The sequence below is a fragment of the Pseudophryne corroboree genome, chromosome 3, assembly GCF_028390025.1.
Source record: "Pseudophryne corroboree isolate aPseCor3 chromosome 3, aPseCor3.hap2, whole genome shotgun sequence".
In the NCBI taxonomy this organism is placed as follows: Eukaryota; Metazoa; Chordata; class Amphibia; order Anura; family Myobatrachidae; genus Pseudophryne; species Pseudophryne corroboree.
Genome location: NC_086446.1, coordinates 518,593,093 through 518,614,299, shown reverse-complemented (window position 1 = coordinate 518,614,299; position 21,207 = coordinate 518,593,093). Strand labels below are relative to the sequence as shown.

At 44.8% G+C, this 21,207-nt stretch overlaps 1 protein-coding gene across 4 annotated transcripts in view; it reads right to left on the bottom strand.

The window, feature by feature from the left end:
- Window positions 1-11,404: 11,404 nt before the first annotated feature.
- RPTOR (regulatory associated protein of MTOR complex 1) overlaps window positions 11,405-21,207 on the bottom strand; it is a 704,097-nt gene continuing 694,294 nt past the window's right edge. For 2 of the 4 annotated variants that reach the window (XM_063961080.1, XM_063961081.1), the window contains exons 29-35: window positions 19,844-19,891; window positions 19,108-19,214; window positions 18,131-18,258; window positions 15,706-15,792; window positions 15,492-15,608; window positions 15,183-15,312; window positions 11,405-12,596 (exon numbers count right to left, since the gene is read on the bottom strand). In XM_063961080.1, the coding sequence (XP_063817150.1) occupies window positions 12,528-12,596; window positions 15,183-15,312; window positions 15,492-15,608; window positions 15,706-15,792; window positions 18,131-18,258; window positions 19,108-19,214; window positions 19,844-19,891 (686 nt within the window). In that variant the 3' untranslated portion in view covers window positions 11,405-12,527. The remainder of the gene's footprint in view (window positions 12,597-15,182; window positions 15,313-15,491; window positions 15,609-15,705; window positions 15,793-18,130; window positions 18,259-19,107; window positions 19,215-19,843; window positions 19,892-21,207) is intronic. The other 2 variants (XM_063961083.1, XM_063961084.1) reach the window with 1 other exon arrangement.

The following is a 21,207-nucleotide window of genomic DNA, read 5'->3' as shown; positions in this document are numbered from 1 at the left end:
GCCGGACATGTATATATATTTATTATGTAATGACTGATGACGGACCTGCTGGACACTGTCAGCTCAGCAGCACCGCAGACTGCTACAGTAAGCTACTATAGTAGTATGTATCAAGAAGAAAAAAAAAAAAAAACACGGGTAGGTGGTATACATATACAATTATATATATATTATATACAATTATATATATATATATATATATATATTAAACTGGTGGTGATTAATTAAACTGGTGGTCAGGTCACTGGTAACACTATCAGCAACTTGCAAGTAGTACTCCTAAGCAGACAATCACAATATATACTGGTGGTCAGTGTGGTCACAATGGCAGTGTGGCACTCTGGCAGCAGAGTGCCAGCAAAAGTGTGCACTGTACGTTAAAATATGTACTCCTGCTCTCAGACTCTAACTGCTCCCCACTGTCTCCCCCACAAGTCACATATACAGTCACACTATCACTTCAGCAAGTAGTAGTACTCCTCCTAATGCTCCCCAAAATTACTAAAGTAAATAATACTGTGTCTCTCTCTACTCTAGTCTCACTCTCTATAAACTGAGAGGACGCCAGCCACGTCCTCTCCCTATCAATCTCAATGCACGTGTGAAAATGGCGGCGACGCGCGGCTCCTTATATAGAATCCGAGTCTCGCGATAGAATCCGAGCCTCGCGAGAATCCGACAGCGGGATGATGACGTTCGGGCGCGCTCGGGTTAACCGAGCAAGGCGGGAAGATCCGAGTCGCTCGAACCCGTGTAAAAAACCCTGAAGTTCGGGCGGGTTCGGTTTCCGAGGAACCGAACCCGCTCATCTCTAGTATGTATACAGATATAACAATGCACAGTAAACACTAGATGTATATCACAGAATACTTGGATTAAATATTCATATAGTAGTGCACTTGTTCTTAACTAACGATGTCTAAATGACATGTAGAATACTTAAGTGTCCTGTAAATGCACAGCGCTGATGAGGCAGGTGGCTTTACAGAGGAGACTTTGCCCAGCAATCCCAGGATCACTGCAGCTGTGTGTGTAATGGCGCCCAAACGCTGACAGGGAGTGAGGGAGAGAGAGAAATGCAGCTCCAGGGCGGGAACACCTGCTGTAGATGGCGCCTGGAGCTGGGGGAGGGGCTACAGGTCAGCGCCTTATCCCCTCTGCTGGACTTCACCACCAGGTACTATGGAGCCTATAACAAATGGATTTGCTGTGCTCCCTGCCCTGGTGGATATAGTGGGGTCCCTGCATGGCCATAGTGTTAATGCCAGCGGTGCGGTCCGTCTCCTGGGACCGCGACCGTATCACGATTTACCGGCAGGTCCCACTTGGGGGACCCTCTTACCTCCCCCCTGAAGTGCGGCCACGCGATCCAGGAGAGCAGCAGCGGTGATGTGTGCCTGATGACTGGAGCGCCTCCGCTGTAAGTACCCGGGAACAAGGCCGCGGGAGTATACAGCGCCGCTGAGGGAGATGATGGAGCCGCAGCACAGAATGTCAACATGACCTACACTGCAACTAGTGCTTGTGCTGCGGTCCTTGAAGTCTTCTAGAAAAACTCTTCAGGGCTGCCTAGCGCAGCCCTTCCTGTAAGTGACCTGCACTGCAGGCACCAACTTACAAACTGAGCTCCAATGCCTGGAGGCGGGGCTATAGAGGAGGCGGTGCAGTGCATCCTGGGAACAGTCAAAGCTTTAGCCTGTTAGTGCCTCAGATCAAGATCCAACTCAACACCCCGATGTTATTCCCTGTGGAATACCAGTGTACCCTGCTGCAGAAAGTGGCATTAAAGGGAAAGTATGCATTTTCGCAGATGATGCAAAGCTATGCAACAGGGTTGACACATCAGAAGAGATAAAACAAATGATTGATGATCAAGATAGTCTAGAGGAATGGTCAAGGGCATGGCAACTATAGTTTAATGGCAAAAAAATGCTAATTCATGCACTTGGGTCTCAAAAAGCTAAAGGCTAAATATAGTGTTAACAGCACTATAATGGAAACTACTGAGGAGGAAAGGGATCTAGGTATCAGTATTTCAGGTGACTTAAAAGTAGGTAAGCAATGTAACAAAGCAATGAGGAAGGCTAGTCAGGAAGTGAGATCAGCAGCAGAAAGAGAGAAGTAATATTGCCACTGTATAGGTCATTGGTACGGCCTTATCCGGAATACTGAGGCCATATCTTCAGAAGGATATTAATACACTAGAGACTGTACAAAGAAGGGCAACTAAAATGGTGCATGGTCTAAACTGCAAAACTTACCTGGAAAGACTAAAGGATCTTAACATGTACAGCTTGGAGCAAAGACAGGAAAGGGGGGAGGGGACGACAAAATAGAAACTTACAAATATATCAAGAGTTTTAACAAGATACAGGAGGGAGACATTCTTCAAAGGAAGAGGAGTGTTGAGGGGAAATTTGAGAAAAAATTACCGTATATACTCGAGTATAAGTCGACCCGAATATAAGCCGAGGCACCTACTTTTCCCCAAAAAAACTGGGAAAACTTATTGACTCGAGTATAAGCCTAGGGTGGGAAATGCAGCTCTAGCCGTACACAGCCCTCATACGGCCAGATATGCCCCCCAGTGCCAGATATACCCCCACAGTGCTAAATATGCCCCCATGGTGCTAGATATTTGCCCTCATAGTGCCAGATATGCCCCCACATTGCCAGATACACATATTCCCCCACAGTGCCACATATGCCCTCATACTGCCAGATAATCCCCCACAGTGTCAGATATGCCCCCACAGTGCCAGATATGCCCTCATACTGCCAGATAATCCCCCACAGTGCCAGATATGCCTTCATAGTGCCAGATATGCCCCCACAGTGCCGCATATGCCCTCATACTGTCAGATAATCCCCCACAGTGCCACATATGCCCTCATACTGCCAGATAATCCCCCACAGTGCCACATATGCCCTCATACTGCCAGATATGCCCCCACAGTGCTACATATGCCCCCACAGTGCCAGATACCGTATGCCCTCATAGTGCATGATATGCCCAGCCCCCAACTACCCCACGACAACCCCCCCCCCCCCACTGACACACCCGCGCTCCAGCCCGTAGCCCGTCTCTACTCACCATCAATGATGACGGGGCACGGGAGTACAGGCAGCGGCTGGCGGTGCGGGCAGCGGTGGCCGGCCTTGGGACGGAACGCAGCGGCTGAGGAGGCGGGCGGCTGAGGAGGCGGTCAGCGCGGCGGTGCTTTAGCGAGCATGGAGAGGGAGAAGGATGGCTGCAGCAGCGTCACTGGTGGATGCACCAATTACAGTGCGCTGCTGCGGCTCCCGAGTCCCCCTCCCTCCCTCCTCCTCCTCCTCCTCAAATGGCTTCTCCCTGCGCTCTGCTCCTGCACATGACTCCCGGGAGCATCACTCGAGTATAAGCCGAGGGGGAGCTTTTTCAGCACAAAAAATGTGCTGAAAAACTCGGCTTATACTCGAGTATATACGGTACTTCACAGAAAGGACAAGGGGAAGTGGAATCGCCCCATATCAGATATGGTAGATGCTAATACAGTAGTAGAGCAATTTAAACATACTTGGAATAGACATAAGGCTATCTTTACAGAGGAGGATCTAATAGGGTTTGAGGTAACAATAAGGTAAAAAAAAAGGGTCAGACTAGATGGGCCAAGTGGTTCTTATCTGTAGTCATAGTCTATGTTTCTATTTAGGAATTAAATTAAGCATGGGAGAATTAAAAGACCTACGGAGCAGGGTTTTTCTGCAGTTGCAGGGTTTTCTATTCAATTCAATTAAAGGAGAGAAAATGAGTGGGAAAAAATAGGATTTTAATACCTACCGGTAAATCCTTTTTCCTAGTCCGCAGAGGATGCTGGGGTCCACTTCAGTACCATGGGGTATAGACGGTTCCGCAGGAGCCATGGGCACTTTAAGACTTTTCAAGGGTGTGAACTGGCTCCTCCCTCTATGCCCCTCCTCCAGACCTCAGTATAGGAACTGTGCCCAGGGAGACGGACATTTCGAGGAAAGGATTTACTTTTAAACTAAAGGTGAGATTCACACCAGCTCACACCTCAACCATGCCGCACAACATGGCATTCAACATAACACACGCCAACAGGCATGAACCATTGTAGCAACATGCTGAAATAATCGTAACACAACATTAGTGGAACTACAAAATAACAACTGCAGGTAAAGTACGCACTGGGTCGGGTGCCCAGCATCCTCTACGGACTAGGAGAAAAGGATTTACCGGTAGGTAATAAAATCCTATTTTCTCATACATCCTAGAGGTGTCAAACTTGTAAAACTTTGCAAACATGTTTGCCCCTGACCAAGTAGCTAACTTTGCCGAGACCCCCCGGGCAGCCGCCCAGGATGAGCCCACCTTTCTTGTAGAATGGGCATTTACCGACTTCGGTATCGGCAATACTGCCGTGGAATGAGCATGCTAAATCGTCCCTCTGATCCAGCGCGCAATAGTCTGCTTAGAAGCAGGACACCCAATCTTGCCTCTGTTTTCCCTTTCCGAGCTGTTCTCATTACATAAATTTTCAAAGCTCTAACCACATCAAGAGACTTTGAATCAGTGAAAGTGTCAGTACCCACTGGCACCACAATAGTTTGGTTCATATGGAAAGACGAAACCACCTTTGGAAGAAATTGTTGGCGAGTTCTCAACTCTGCACTATCTTCATGGAAGATCCGGTAAGGGCTCTTGTGAGACAAGCCACCCAACTCAGACACCCGCCTTGCGGATGCCAATGCCAAAAGCAACACCACTTTCCAAGTGAGAAACTTCAATTCGATCTCCTTCAGAGGTTCAAACCAATTCGATTGAAGGAACTGCAACACCACATTAAGGTCCCATGGTGCCACTGGAGGCACAAATGGAGGCTGGATGTGCAGCACCCCTTTCACGAATGTCTGAACTTCTGGAAGAGAGGCCAATTGTTTTTGAAAGAAAACTGATAAGGCCGAAATCTGGACCTTGACTGAACCCAAACTTAGTCCCGCATCCACACCAGCCTGCAGAAAATGGAGAAAACGTCCCAACTGAAACTCCTCCGTAGGAGCCTTCTTCTTGGATTCACACCAAGACACATATTTTCTCCAAATACGGTGGTAATGTTTAGACGTTACTCCTTTTCTGGCCTGAATAAGAGTGGGGATCACTTCCTAGGGAATACCCTTTCAGGCTAGGATCCGGCGCTCAACAGCCATGCCGTCAAACGTAGCCGCGGTCAGTCTTGATACACACACGGTCCCTGCTGCAGCAGGTCCTTGCGAGGAGGAAGAGGCCGAGGATCTTCTATAAGCAACTCCTGAAGATCTGGATACCAAGCCCTCCTTGGCCAGTCTGGGGCAATGAGGATTGCTCGAACCCTTGTTCTTCTTATGATTTTGAGAACTTTTGGTATCAGTGGAAGTGGAGGGAAGACATATACCGACCGAAACACCCACTGGGTCACCAGTGCATCCACTGCTATTGCTTGAGGGTCTCTCGACCTGGAACAATATCTCTGAAGCTTCTTTTTGAGACGAGATGCCATCATGTTACTTGAGGAACTCCCCAAAGACTTGTCACCTCTGTGAAGACTTCTTGGTGGAGGCCCCATTCTCCTGGATGGAGATTGTGTCTGCTGAGGAAGTCTGCTTCCCAGTTGTCCACTCCCGGAATGAAAATTGCTGACAGAGCTCTTGCATGCATTTCTGCCCAGAGGAGGATCTTTGTCACCTCTGCCATTGCCGCTCTGCTTTTCGTTCCGCCCTGACGGTTTATGTACGCGACTGCTGTTACATTGTCCGACTAGATCTGCACGGGTTGATCTTGAAGAAGATGTACCGCTTGTAGAAGGCCGTTGTAAATGGCTCTCAATTCCAGGACGTTTATGTGAAGGAAGTTTTCCTGACTTGACCATTTTCCTTGGAAGCTTTCCCCCTGTGTGACTGCTCCCCAGCCTCGGAGACTTGCATCCGTGGATACTAGGACCCAGTCCTGAATCCCGAACCTGCGTCCCTCTAGTAGGTGAGAACTGTGTAGCCACCACAGGAGCGAAATCCTGGCTTTTGAGGAAGAGGATTATCTTCCGGTGCATGTGTAGGTGAGATCTGGACCACTTGTCCAACAGGTCCCACTGGAAGACTCTGGCATGGAATCGGCCAAACTGTATGGCCTCGTAGGCCGCCACCATCTTCCCCAACAATCGAATGCATTGATGTATTGACACTCTTGTTGGTTTAAAAATCTGTTTGACCATTCTCTGGATTTCCAGAGCCTTTTCTACTGGAAGAAATACTCTGAACTTCAGTGTCCAGTATCATCCCCAGAAAGGACAATCTTGTTGTTGGTTCCAATTGTGACCTCGGAAAATTCATGATCCAACCGTGTTGTTGGAGTACGGACAGGGAGAGTGCAATGTTCTGGACCAACTGTTCCCTGGATCTCGCTTTTATCAGGAGATCGTCCAGATAAGGAATTATACTGACTCCTTGTTGTCGAAGGAGGACCATCATCTCTGCCATCACCTTGGTGAATACCCTCGGTGCCGTGGAGAGCCCGAACGGCAACGTCTGGAACTGGTAATGGCAATTCTGTATTGTGAATCTCAGATAAGCTTGGTGAGGAGGATAAATGGGAACATGCAAGTAAGCATCTTTTATGTCTACCGACACCATAAAGTCCCCTTCCTCTAGACTGGAAATCACTGCCCTCAGAGATTCCATCTTGAACTTGAACCTTTTGAGGTAGAGATTCAGATTTTTCAGGTTTAAAAAATTGGTCTGACCGAGCCGTCCGGCTTCGGAACTACAAAAAGGCTTGAATAAAAACCCTCTCCTTGCTGTGACAAGGGTACCAGTACAATGACTTGATCCTGACATAATTTTTGAATTGTAGCTTTTACTACTTCTCTGTCTGGAAGAGAAGCTGGCAAGGTCGAATTGAAAAATCGGCATGGGGGGACGTCTTGAAACTCCAGTTTGTATCCATGGGACACTATTTGTAAGACCAATGGGTCCAGGCCAGATTGAAGCTAGATATGACTGAAAAGTTTCAGACGTGCTCCCACCCGAGCGGACTCCCAAGGGAGCCCCAGCATCATGCAGCAGATTTGGCAGAAGCAGGTGTTGATTTCTGCTCCTGCGATCCTGGAGACGCTGCGGATTTATTTCCTCTTCCCCTTCCTTTACCTGCAAAGAAGGGGGAACCTTTGGCCTTTTTGTATTTGTTGGGCCGAAAGGACTGCATGTGAGAGTGATGTGTCTTTTTCGCCGATGCAGGAGCATGAGGTAAGAATGTCGACTTACCTGCGGTAGCCGCAGAGACTAACGCATCCAGCCCATCTCCAAACAAGGCCTCACCTTTATACGGGAGAGCCTCCATATTTATTTTGGAATCTGCATCAGCATTCCGCTGGCGAATCCACAACGCCCTCCGAGCTGATACTGCCATGGTAGTGGCTTTTGAACCTAAAAGTCCAATATCTTTCATGGCTTCTAGCATGTATGCAGCAGCGTCTTTTATATGACCTAACGTGAGGAGTATCTCGTCTCTATCTATCGTGTCAATTTCCGATGACAAGTTATCTGACCATTTCTCGATAGCCCTACTCACCCACGCGCAAGCGATGGTGGGCCTGAGCAGTGTACCACTGGCCACATAAATAGATTTTAACGTAGTCTCCAACTTGCGGTCTGCCGGCTCCTTCAGTGAAGCCGTCCCCGGTGCAGGGAGAATCACCTTTTTAGTTAACCTTGACAGGGCACCGTCTAATACAGGGGGTGACTCCCATCTTTTCCTGTCCTCTGCCGGAAAAGGATAAACAATCTGAATCCTTTTGGGAATCTGAAATTTCTTTTCAGGGTTTACTCAAACTCCCTCAAATAGAGTATTCAGCTCATGAGAAGGAGGGAAAGTTACATTAATTTTCCTTTCTTTATAAAAATAAGCTTTCTCCTGAGGTACAGGAGGGCTTTCCGTAACTTCCAAAACTTCCTTTATAGCAACAATCATATATTGAATGCTTTTTGCCAATTTAGGATCTATCCCTCTGGAATCACTATCGTCGACACAGGAATCAGAGTCCGTGTCGGTATCAGTATGTACTATTTGTGCAAATGGTCTCTTATGTGACCCAGCGGGTCACCTGTGGATGAAGAGGCAGAACTATGAAAAATCACATCTTCTACTGATTTTCTCCAGCTCTCTGCATGAGACTTAGACTTATCTAATCTCTTACTGATATGATTCACACTATCACGTAATTCTTTCACCCATTAAGGCTCGTGGTGTGCCAGCAGCGCCACCACATTACTACTCTGTGTCCCTAAAATGGCTCCCTCAGGGGAAGAGCTCCCTGCCTCAGACATGTCACACACGTGTACAACCAACCCACACACACCGGGACTTATAGGGGACAGACCCACAGTAAAATCTGTCAGAAGGACACAGATAGGATTTGCCAGTTCACAACCCAGCGCCAGTAATAACTTGTCTGTGAAACACAAAATGCCCACAGACCCGTAGCGCTTTTATAATGATATTCACAATAATATATAGCACCAAATTCACTGTGCCCCCCCTGTTTTGCACCCTGATACATGGTTCAGCAGTGGAGGAGGACCAGCGTTCTTCTCTGCAGCCTGGAGGGAGAGAAAATGGTGCTGAGCAGTGTGCTGGCTGACTGAGGAGGAAGCCCTGCCCCCGCAATGGCACGTTTCTCCTCAGAGTTTTTGATACCAATATTTATACTGGCAGGGGTAGGGCTGTGCCTCGGCATCTTATGCCCTCTACTTTTGCCAGTTTCTAGGTTTCATGCTGCCTAGGGCGCCCCCCCCCACGCCCTGCAGTGCCTGTGTATGTGTGGGTAGCATGGCGCGCAGCGTTCCCGCCCGCTGCGCGGTACCTTTGAGCCATCACGATATCTGAAGATTTCTTCTTACACTCACCTGTCTTCTGACTTCTGGCTCTGTAAGGGGGGTGACGGCAGGCTGTGGGAGTGAGCACATAGCCGCAGCTAGCGTTCAGTTCCCTTCAGGAGCTAATGGTGTCCTGTCAGCCAGAAGCAGAGCCATCAAACTATTCAGGAAGTTGGTTCCTACTTCTGCCTTTTAAGTCCCACGAAGCAGGGAGACTGTTGCCAGCAGTTCTCCCTGAAAATAAAAAACCTAACATAAGTCTTTTCAGAGAAACTCAGTAGAGCTCCCCTGGAGTGCATCCAGTCTGCCTGGGCACATTTTCTAAACTGAGGTCTGGAGGAGGGGCATAGAGGGAGGAGCCAGTTCACACCCTTGAAAAGTCTTAAAGTGCCCATGGCTCCTGCAGAACAGACTATACCCCATGGTACTGAAATGGACCCCAGCATCCTCTAGGACGTATGAGAAAAAGCATTAAGTTCTATAGAATTCACTGTGTTTTGTTTCATGCACCTCCAGAGCCATGTCTGTTTTTTCCTAAAATCATTATTTTTAGGAAAAATTACTGGCACCATGGCGGCACCCACATTAAGGACTACTTAAGCAATTGGGAGTTTCCAATTATCTTAATTAGTCAGCAATTATCCCCTTCCAAAGCAGTGTCTTCTCCTCCAGCATCGGGATCCAGACTCTTGCAGCAGCAGTGAGTGTAAAAGTCTGTGTGTGTGACGCCACACCCCTGTGTGTCATCCCCCTGGAGGCAGTAGCTGGGAGAACTACATCTCTCAGCAGCCCCATCCCCAGTGGGAAGATGGAGGGGAGACCATTGGGAGACGTGGGGACTACCATAGAGGTATCTTTTTTTCACTCGCCATGTGGTTTTCAGAGCTGAAAATCCTGCAACCTTTTTTCAAAAAACTGGGCGCAAGGTTTTTTTGCAGAGAAAAGCTTGCACCCAATTGAATTCCCCTATATATATATCTAATGGTCACAAATGCATTGTAACATTTCCACTCAAAGGCTCATGAGACAATTAAAAAAGAATCATCTTCTGTTTTTAACAAAATAGAAAAGATCAGAAAAGATCTTCACGGTTCTCAGGAGCTGGGGTTGTGCTTGGGCCTCTAAACTGCTTCTCTCTTCCTCATTGGTCTGGTGCTTAATTCATGTACCCTGAAGCAGAGGGGGCCAGCATTAGGGGAAAAGGCCAATAGTTTTTCTTTTTAAAAGGTTTCATTAGTCTCCATTTAATTGAAATCTTAAGCTCTTCTTGGCAACACTTTAAACATAAAATATAATTACGTCAACCTCACCATTGAGTCCCAAACGTGGGGCCACCTGGTGCATCTCTATATGGAAAGAATAAAAAAAATGTATCCAATAGAAACACATTTCCAATGTATGAGCCTGTTTCTGAGGCCGGCGCTTGTCGTGATTATTAACAGATTGCGCATACGCTGTGCATGAGCTACATCACGTGTACACATGTACGCAGGGGATACTAGAGCAGATGTGCGCGGTTGGATCACTGTGTTTCTGGATAGCTACTGTGTGGAAGCACGTAATAAAAAAAATCCATCTCATGGGAGTGTTGCGGGCACGTAGCCAGACTTCCACGATCATTTCAGGAAGGAGCGTTTTTTTTTCCGGTGACATTTCTGCACCAAGCATGGGGCGGGTATAAGTGGCGATGCAAATTATGACTGTTACGTCTGTGGACAAGGCAAATGAGTGGGCGGAGCAATGTATTTTTATGAACATGGATGGATAGTCGCATTAGCATAAGATAGGAAATGTGGCAGCCTTGGCCATCTGAATATGCTGGCATTTTGCGGCGGACTTAGAAACAGGCCCTATATATGTAAATTATGAAAAAAGACACAGAAACAAAGTTCCCTGGTTTATTAATATTTAATTATCGTTCTCCCTATAATCCCGCACATTCTCATAGGATGAAAGCTCCTCTCCTCTTCGTATTCTGTTAAAATAAATAGGTGAACCCTTTATACTGTTCTATTCATGATCCATGATTCCCAGTCAGAGCACTGTCACAATAACGTTCTAGTTACTGTGAATGTGTCACTTTTAGATGCAACCCACTGCACTCCCATGAGCTCTGGAAAACTTTCCCTTCTTTTTAAAACTCTGGATTTTAGTTAAAATATTGTAAACAACAATACCCAGACTGCAAATTAGGATTCTGTATTGCAGCACACTGCAACTGGTAATATCTGGGTCATACTAGGTGAATAGGTCATTCCTTTGTGCCAAAGCATAACTCCAACAATTATCTGTAATACACAGAATGGACTCAGGTAATAGGGAAGAAAATAATGACAACACCAAATAAGAGTTAATGTGTGTCCGCACTAGATTCTTCGTGGACAAATCTTTTATTCCTCACGCTGCTCTGCTATCCTGTGTAATCATTGGACCTACTGTATATACACCCACCCTGCTGTGTTGTTGAAGAACAGGGTTTCAACTTAAAATCTATTTTATCATCATCATCATCGTAAGTTTTGCGTGAGGGGTGTTCTAGCTAGTGGGAAAGTCAGCAATATACTGTGTTAATATAACACATACTGAGGAATGAGCAGTCACTCAGTCGTATAAAATATATCTGTCAAATGTTCCCAGTGTTACATATTTAACATCTTTTAGTGAGATCTAAATGTTCATTAATAGATGCTGATGATTTGGGTTTTCTATTTTATACTGCGCCCTGAGCACGGCATCTCAAAAATGACTTGTGGAGGATTTTTAATTGTCAATAAAAAATATTTTTCAAAACTGTGGTCTTCTCTTCATTTCACTTCTACTGTCCTTATGTTTTACAGATAAAGATAAAAGGAGCAGTGCTGTCCCGAACGGATGTGATGTTGGCTGCAAAGAAGATATGTTAATTGTTCTCCTTTCAAATAGGCTCTGAACCAATCAACACGGAGTAGGCACAGAATTGTTCTCCTTTGAAATGGGCTCTGAACCAATCAATGAGAAGCTGGCACAGAATTCTTCTCGTTTGAAATGGGCTTTGAACCAATCAATGAGTAGCCGGCACGTAACGGTATGGTTTAGTTACACACTGTGAATTAGTCTCTCAAACCACAGAAAGGTTAAAGGCAGGCGAGGATGTTTTGTGTGTGTTGAGGCTGGGAGACTGGTTATTGGGATTAAACCCTTAGTGATCCATGTGAGGGGCACCTTTTCAGTGGAACATCATGAAGCATTTAGCAAATCATTACCATGCAAGGACCCTCAAATTGCAAGAATAAGCAGTGTCCAAAAGCAATGGTGACATCAGCAAGGAGGATAAAGGACTCAAACCAGATTTCACAGATACAAAATGCCTGCATGCCACCTCAAATCTGGGGTGGTCATATTTACAGAGCTTCCCCCTCCACTTGGCTTGAAAATCAAGAAACAAGAATGAGAAGTAGACAGAAGGGGATGGAGACACCCTCGTTCTGTCATTTCTTCTTTTTCTTCATTCCATTCAGAGAGAAATCTTCAAGTTCTGAGAAGCAACAACCGAATGTCATCACACAAGGTCATGGTTCTTGTCTGAACACAGGAAGACTAGGAGAGGAAGCCAAGAGGTCAGTCTCTGTGTCTCCTTCCAGTGGCTATCTGACTCGTTTCTCCACCGAATATATAGACATGTAGTAATCGTTACTGCCAACAGCTAAGTGGGGCTGCAATGGAGAAAGATTGAGAATATTAGATTACAGAAGCAGAGGACCTCCCACTATAAAGATCATTTATCCAATTGTCTAAAACACCCTTCCCATAGCCTGCTTTCTTTATTTACCACCATGGAGTTTCAGAGTCTGCATAAGTGTATATGTATTCCACTGCATATGAACATTTTCAAGTTTGATTCCTCATTCAAACCAGTTACAAAATATATCACTAAAAGAATAGGAGCAGGAGTACAATGTACAGTAATAGCCCGCGAAAAGCAGACAGTGCGGAATTTCGTGTGAGTCTGCCTGTATTTTTAAAGTGGCATTCATTTACACAGCAAAACTAACCTGGTTTTGAAGTAAACCATGAAGTAAAAAGAAATGTAACCAAAGTTAAAATCAGGCGCAAGGTGGGCTGGTGTTCTAATTGCAGCAGCTGCTATAAGACAGGTCTAGTCTATCCTGTACACACTAAAAACGATAAACAACAAACAGAGTAGCAGCGCTATGCAATCAATAATATAATCAATAATCCATTAGGTATAGTGAAGCTGATTCAGGCACATGGAGATGAATGGATTAAAGGTGGAAAAAGAACAATTATTTAATAATAAAAATACATACAATGTATCAGATCAAAGAATTAAAAATTAAAAAGCAAGCAGAATCACCATAAAGCTGCCCTAATCATAATGTCCGTTCCTTATTTTGTGTGGACTGCAGATGTATATGATGAAAAAGGTAAATAAGGGCTGATGGCACAGTCCTGATAGCAATATTACCACAGTGTTTGCCGCTGGAGGAAGGGGTCCCCTGGATAGCGTCCCTTTATACGGGTGGAATCGTTGGGATCCTGTGTCCTCACCAGATTGGTGAGCGAAACGCGTCAGTGGTTTAACCCAGATCACCTTTTATATTCTGGAAGCTGCACTTGCTACATCCGGACCTTTAGTGGACTTTTACAAGAATTTGCAGACAAACGGGCGAACAGCTTTGCCCACTGGTGACACTTGCTTTTCACCCAGCACTGAGGACTCCGCAATCTGGTGAGGATACAGGATCCCAACGATTCCACCCGTATAAAGGGACTCTATCCAGGGGACCCCTTCCTCCAGCGGCAAACACTGTGGTAATATTGCTATCAGGACTGTGCCATCAGCCCTTATTTACCTTTTTCATCATATACATCTGCAGTCCACACAAAATAAGGAACGGACATTATGATTAGGGCAGCTTTATGGTGATTCTGCTTGCTTTTTACTTCTTTGATCTGATACATTGTATGTATTTTTATTATTAAATAATTGTTCTTTTTCCACCTTTAATCCATTCATCTCCACGTGCCTGAATCAGCTTCACTATACCTAATGGAGACTTGCATGAAGTCCCAGCTTCTCGCAGGCTTTATATTTTTGTGTTAATTTCCTTCACCCAACTCAAAGGACTCGCAACTCCGCCCGGCCTTCAGATAGTAATTTCACCAGTTCCCAAACCTGGAGACTTTTCAAAATAAGATTTCACAGTCGGGGTCTACTTAACACTTTTGTGTACGTTTGTAAAGTCTATGTTCTTCATACAAATTCTACAACGGTATGTAAGATATGAATACTTTGTAACTACTAGTAAACCTGGAGCGAAGCCATTTTGTGTCACAGCAGTCTAAACAGGCCACCTTGGGAATGACAGGGAGTCTACGGGAGAGACCCAAAAGACTAACACTAAATAAAACACAATTTACATTAAGATTCTAACCTAGATCCACATAAGGTTATTTAGTATTAGATCACGTTAGTACGTAACACTTTAGGCACCTATACACTAGAGCGATATTGTGCCTTTTGGCATGACATCAGCGCATCGGGCTGACGTATCTCGAGTAAGTGGACCACATCTTGTGTGGTCCACTTACGATTACGATCTGAGGCGCACTCCCAGGGGTCGTAAGAGGGGCTTTCAGATCTTACCTGCAGTAGATAAGAACTGGCTCTGTCGTTTGCGATGCGCATGTGATCAAACGTTAGCACATCGTCAGTGAAGGTGCCCTGGACTCATGATATCGTGAGTCCAGGAGCTGCCGGCGGCTCGCGGGGAGTTGAAGGGGTATCACATGCGACTGAGTGCATGCGATACCTCACTCTAGTGTATGGGGGCCTTTAGATATACTGTATGTGCACCTGTGTTTGTTACCACTGTATTTAATTAGACAAATGTACGGCTGCGTTTGTCATAAATGGGTAAACTATACTGACTAAATATATAGCTATTCGTTTCAGCTCAAACTGCAGATGATGTGGTATAAATAGATGATGTCAAAAGTAGAATATAACTTTCATTTTGTCTATAACAATCTACATTAGGACAATCTAAAACTAATAATAATGACTAAGTAAAAAAAAACCAGTAGTAAATAACAAAGCAACACTTATTTTAGGACATTATTCTGGGTACATGCTAATTATTTCAAAGCTATGAGTAGTATTTTCATATGCATTTTGTGTTATTCTTGGTTTACATTCACATTTACACCACCTTCTTACTTGCGTCTTAATACCCCTCCAGCTCTAGTCCCCAATGAATCCATTACAGCGCACTAACCCAGTGTGGATGGAAAGCTAAGCAGCTGATGGCTCCAATCCTCTGACCCATGAATCCGTCGTAGTATTTTATGTTACTGATCAGCTCTCCGCTTCCATTGTAAATAGCAATAAACTGGTTCATAGAACCACTAGGAAAGCAGAAATTGAAGGAGATGTAAGATTAAGATAAAGGGTATGAAGATTGATGATGACAGGCAAATGGAGAAAAGAGAAAAACAAATGAGTTATTATCCATAACACTAGCATGAACGCTCCACAAGGTGCAACTTGCAAGACCACAGCTGGAAACAGCTGTGTGATTACTCACCATGCAAACAGGTTGGCCTGCGGATGGTAATCCAGCGCTGTCAAACCTTTGACTATCTGCAGCATGTTTATAGATTCGGGCAATCTAGGGTCAAAGTAGCGAACATCTCCATTGACGCTGTGTGGAGAGGACATTTTATTTCATGTACCAAACTGTTTACACCAGAGGCATTGAAAGAAATGGACATTGAGATAAAGCAAAGGGATTTGTGTACCTCACACTCAAGATATTGCCATCTGTGTGTTTTTGGATATGTGTTTTCACCACCCATGCTGAGTGCTCACGATAAGTCATAACACGGCTGCAAAGAAAATGAGTCATTTTCCATATGAGTGCACCATCAATGTTCCGTTACCAATACAACACATAACTAATCACTGTCCTATTAGCCAGCCAGGACAAAACCTGCAACTATATGAATAAATTAGTTTTAGACAACGCTTACCTGTAAAAAGATGCATCGCTGATGTTCAATTTTCATCAATCAGCTTTTAATGATTTATTGGTGCTCAATGTTACAGTTACCATAGAAACCATAGTTACATGATATATGAAGTGGAGAATAGAGGTTTTTCTTTTCTCAGTATGCTTATTCATAGTACAACCCAGTTTTACCTCCTTCCTCTGACCACCGAGGAGATTTCTGACAGAGATCAAGATACATTACCTCATATGTTGAAACATGTGTTCCAGCTGAGAGACTTTGGGCTAGATTTATCAAACAGCCGGTAAAATGACTGAAGCTGATTGGGTTGTACGTTACCTCTCTCTAAGTTCTGATAAATCTGCCCCTGTTTATGTAGCAGCCATTAGACTATCAAAGACAGAACAATTATATAAAGCAAAGGCTGCGCTACAGGAAGAGGTTCTAGAATAGTTATCACCACCTTCAGGTTACAAAGGTCTAACATTTAATATTGTATGAAATGAAACCTCCCCGCAGATTTAGGGGGAAATTCAACTAGTAGGGGGAAATGTAAAAAAAAAAACTGCAGCGTGGTGTTTTTCCAGCAGCCACAGGATTTTACTATTTAATTAGAGGACTGAAAATGAGACACGACAATGAATATAGAATAGGGAGGCCAATTCTGGGGCTTTTTTTTCAATCCCGAGTATCGGGATTGAATAATGATCAATCACAGGATTCCCGGGATACCCGGCATTGGATTAAAGATTTTCAAATTAAAATCTTCAGTGCCCCCACCCTCTTCCCGGACCCACCCAGCCCACAGAACTACTCACCGTCTTCTGGGAGTGCGGGCAGGTTCACCTGCTGCAGGCGATGGGTGGCGAGGTGCGATCCGGGCAGCTGGTGTCAGACTGCTCAGTGTGACCTCTGACTTCATGTCATGCTGTGCAGTGCGCACAGCTGGAGGCAGAGGGAGCTGGGCAGCGTCGGAGCCTCCTGAGGACGCTCAAAGCTGCCTGGCATTAAACAAAAACAAGGGGACTTTCTAATCCCAAAATCCCTGGGATTGAATCCCAGCTAATTTTTGGCCTAAATCCCGGGATCCAGACGATCCCGGGATTGACCACCATACTATAGAAATCACTGCATCTTTTTTCTCACAACCCCAGGGCACGTCAGATTTTTCCTAAAATGGTTAATTTTACAAAAAATCACCAGGACTTGCCACCTGGGACCCTCCGCATTGGCAGTTTTCTGTATAATCGTTTAAACACTCTGTGCTACTTTTCCCCTAATATTATGCTAATTTCACACAAATATTTGTGCAAATTTCTTTTAGTTGCATAGACAAACAAACACATGTTGCGAGAATGACCTATAATATGACACACCACTGTATTCACTACTATCTTTTGCATGAATTTAGCAAAGCTTAGTAAGGACACCTGTGCAAAATAGTTCTACAGGCTGAAAGTAAACATCCACACTTTACAGTTGGTTAAACATATAGATGTGTCCACTTATGTTGCTTGCAGTGCGCCGTAGCATGCCAATTTTTGATCATGTGCCCGTCACAATACGCACTGTTCACACCATGCAATCCTATTGGATTGTGGATGCGGACAACGCTAATGCGCCCGCCGGTGGGTCCCTTTTTCATGGCATACATGCTGCAGCTCAAACAAATATGTAAAAGGAAACATCTGTACAAAATGTTAGAAAACATCAGACTACTTTATAGTGATTTTCCCGTGGTTTTCTGCCACCCATACTTATGTCAGTGTCGTCTGCTGCTGTAGTTATGATTATTTACCCTGTACTTGTTCTATATTGTCTTCAACTGTAGGTCACCATTTTCCTGTTTTGATTATTTGTTTATGTACTCTGTAATTGGGCGCTGCGGATCCCTTGTGGCGCCATATAAATAAAGGATAATAATAATAATAGTGCAATTTTTTTCAGTTATAAATGTCCACTAAAGTCTATTGGGGTATACAGATGGGTCCTTGTTTATCTTGACCTTTAATAGGATTAACTGAAACTGGGCAGTCGGACTTAATCCCCTGCTGTATTGTTCTCTCTGTATTGTATTGCAGCTGAGAACAATAGATGAAGGGTTTATGCTAATAAACCATGGTGTGTCTAGGCGCAGCAAACTAGCCAAGATAACCGATGACTCATCTGTATATCAAACAAGTTAAGTGATGGCAAACAGGAAACCGGACATTACCATTCACTTTGTGACATCCTGCGGTCAAAAATACGCACAGAGCCATCCCCAAGTCCAGCCACGATGAGTGAGCGATGAGAGTCACAAGACAAGCTGGTCACACAGCTGTCTGCCCCTGTGGGGATATCCTGCAAACAAAGTACATAAAGGAACTTTAACCTCCAACTCATTATAGTTTAGTGGAGCAGTATCTTTACAAATCAAGTGATATCTCCATACGGTCTGAAGTTTTAAGTATCTATTTGACACTATATGCTGCAATAGGTCATTATTAGTTAAGGAAGTATGTTTTGCAGTGTTCAGCAACTGAAGTATACAAGAAGCTACAACATCCTGCTGAGTTATCAAAGATGAGATGTGCTGACATACACAGCAAAGGCCCTACCAGTGCGTGTATATGGAGAGGATTCTGCCTGCCATCTACGCATTGTGAAGGCAATCGTTTTACTGGCTGAACTAACAATAACCATATCAAGTCACCATAAATCCCACCTTGGGATACCAATATTTCCTAGTATAGGTGGTATGCTGGTACAGCTCACAATGGGTTGGGTAGAATATCCCGGCGCTCAGAAAACCGATGCCAGCTTCCTGATTATGAAGATCCCGACAAAGGTGAGTTATGTATTCTAACTCACCCAACCTAGCCCCCTAACCCTCCGTGACAGCAGCTAACCCTAACCTAACACATGAGCGCCTAACCCTAACCTCCCCTGTAAGTGCCTAAACCTAACCCTCCTCCTCCTTAGTGCCCAAACCTATACCCCTGTATACTTACCTTCCGTATCCTGGCTGTTGGTATACCGAGGTTTTTAGGATTCTGGTATCGGTGTTCTGACAACTATCGAGATTCCGGCGCCGGTATTTCAGCAGCCGGGATATTGAATGCACCCGCTCACAATATGGCAGCTTCAGCAGTGAGTAGGAGATCGCTACTCCCCCAATGTGACATTCTGGACATAGTATTAAGTTAGTACCTGTACTTTCATCTCTCTATCGGTGTCCCATATTCGGATAATTCGTACGTCACCAGATGTGATGAGCAGCCCAGTGTCCTGTTCCCAGTCTACTACCATACCTGCCCCTGTGAAAGCAAGATATAATAGTGGTACTGTACATTGTGCACAGGATCAGACACACAAAGAGACTTCACTGCAACACAGAGCTCAGCTGTTTAATGCTATCCTGATCTCTGTCCACATTATAAGCCATAGCAATATGGGCAAGATCATCATTATAGTAGCCTAACTTGACCCCCTATAAAAATGTACTTAGACCTATTAAAAAGCAAACATCAAAATGTAATCTATTATCTTAATGCAAAACAGTAGTTGGCAAAGGCAAATAACAGAGGTTATCCTCAGCAAACACATGTAGAATACATAAGATATAGTAGTATATCAAAAACACATCTACTGAGAAAAATGGAAAGTACACCTGTAGTCCTTTTTGACGTATTTAACCAATATTCAAGAGAATGCAGCCAATCATTTACTAAGAATGGATGTCACTGGCTTATAAGAAACTGCTATAGTTGCAATCTTGTGAACATTGGTTCAACCTCAACCTTCCACTGTGTGCACAATGGAGTCCAGTCATCTTGCCCAGCACATAATTGATGAAGATTACAAGCAATCTACACGCAACTCATTGGATTGCATCACACTCACACATACGTACACACGGGTCACATAGGACTGAAGGTAAACTTACCCCCTTGCTTACTCCTGTCAAGATAAATGGAGACGCGTCGTGCCAGTCCTGTGGTTCAAGAAGGGGGAAGGAAGGGGCCAGAACCAGCAGGGGCAGAAGGCAGCAGCAAAGAGAAGCAGAACGTTAGGGACACTGATCACACCTTACATGGCTACAGAAGCCAGCAACATGCTATGCAAGGGGCTTTCAGCAATCAAACATTTAGGAAACAGAGACCCTTATTAAAAGCCAATTGCAACCCTTTCCCAAAAACTTTAGGATGCCTTTATTATAAATGAAGTTAGTTCATTTGGATGAAATGTAAAAAAAAAAGAAAAAAAAAAAAAAAAAAAGAGAAAAGCCATAAGAACTGGAAGTGCTTAGTATTAAAACGGAAACAGCAACAAAAAATTATTTGTTAAGCTAAGATAGATGCATTGCTTATGAGATGAGATAACAGTGGCTCTATGGTGACTAAGAGTAATGTGGCAGCATAGCATGGCAGTAGGGCAATCCATGACTATCATGGATTAAGCTCAACAGCGAAAGAGGTCACACTGTGGTTTTATGTCGTATGGTCACCAAGTTAATATAAAGGGTCCTACACACTGCGCGATCCGCCGCCGAGCTGCCCGACGGCGGATACGGCCGACGGGCGACCCACCGGCGGGGATGGGGGGGGTCAGTAACGGGGGGAGTGAAGTTTCTTCACTCCCCCCCTGTCACCCGGCTCCATAGCAGTGCAGGCAAATATGGACGAGATCGTCCATATTGGCCTGCATGCACAAGCGATGGGGCACCAGCAATGAACGAGCGCTGAAAGTTATGAACGGTATCTCGTTCATTAATGAACAAGATCGTTCATATCTTTCACTAATATCTCCCAGTGTGTAGGGCCTTTAAGAAGAACTCTGCAATTCCCCAATGTGCTGAAAACAACAAGTGGAACAATAGCCAACTGTGTCAACCCTGAAAAAATAAGATTTTACTCACCGGTAAATCTATTTCTCGTAGTCCGTAGTGGATGCTGGGAACTCCGTAAGGACCATGGGGAATAGCGGCTCCGCAGGAGACTGGGCACAATTAAAGAAAGCTTTAGGTCACCTGGTGTGCACTGGCTCCTCCCACTATGACCCTCCTCCAAGCCTCAGTTAGGACACTGTGCCCGGACGAGCTGACATAATAAGGAAGGATTTTGAATCCCGGGTAAGACTCTTACCAGCCACACCAATCACACTGTACAACTCGTGATACAATACCCAGTTTAACAGTATGAAAACAACTGAGCCTCTCAACAGATGGCTCAACAATAACCCCTTAGTTAACAGTAACTATGTACAAGTATTGCAGACAATGGACGGGCGCCCAGCATCCACTACGGACTA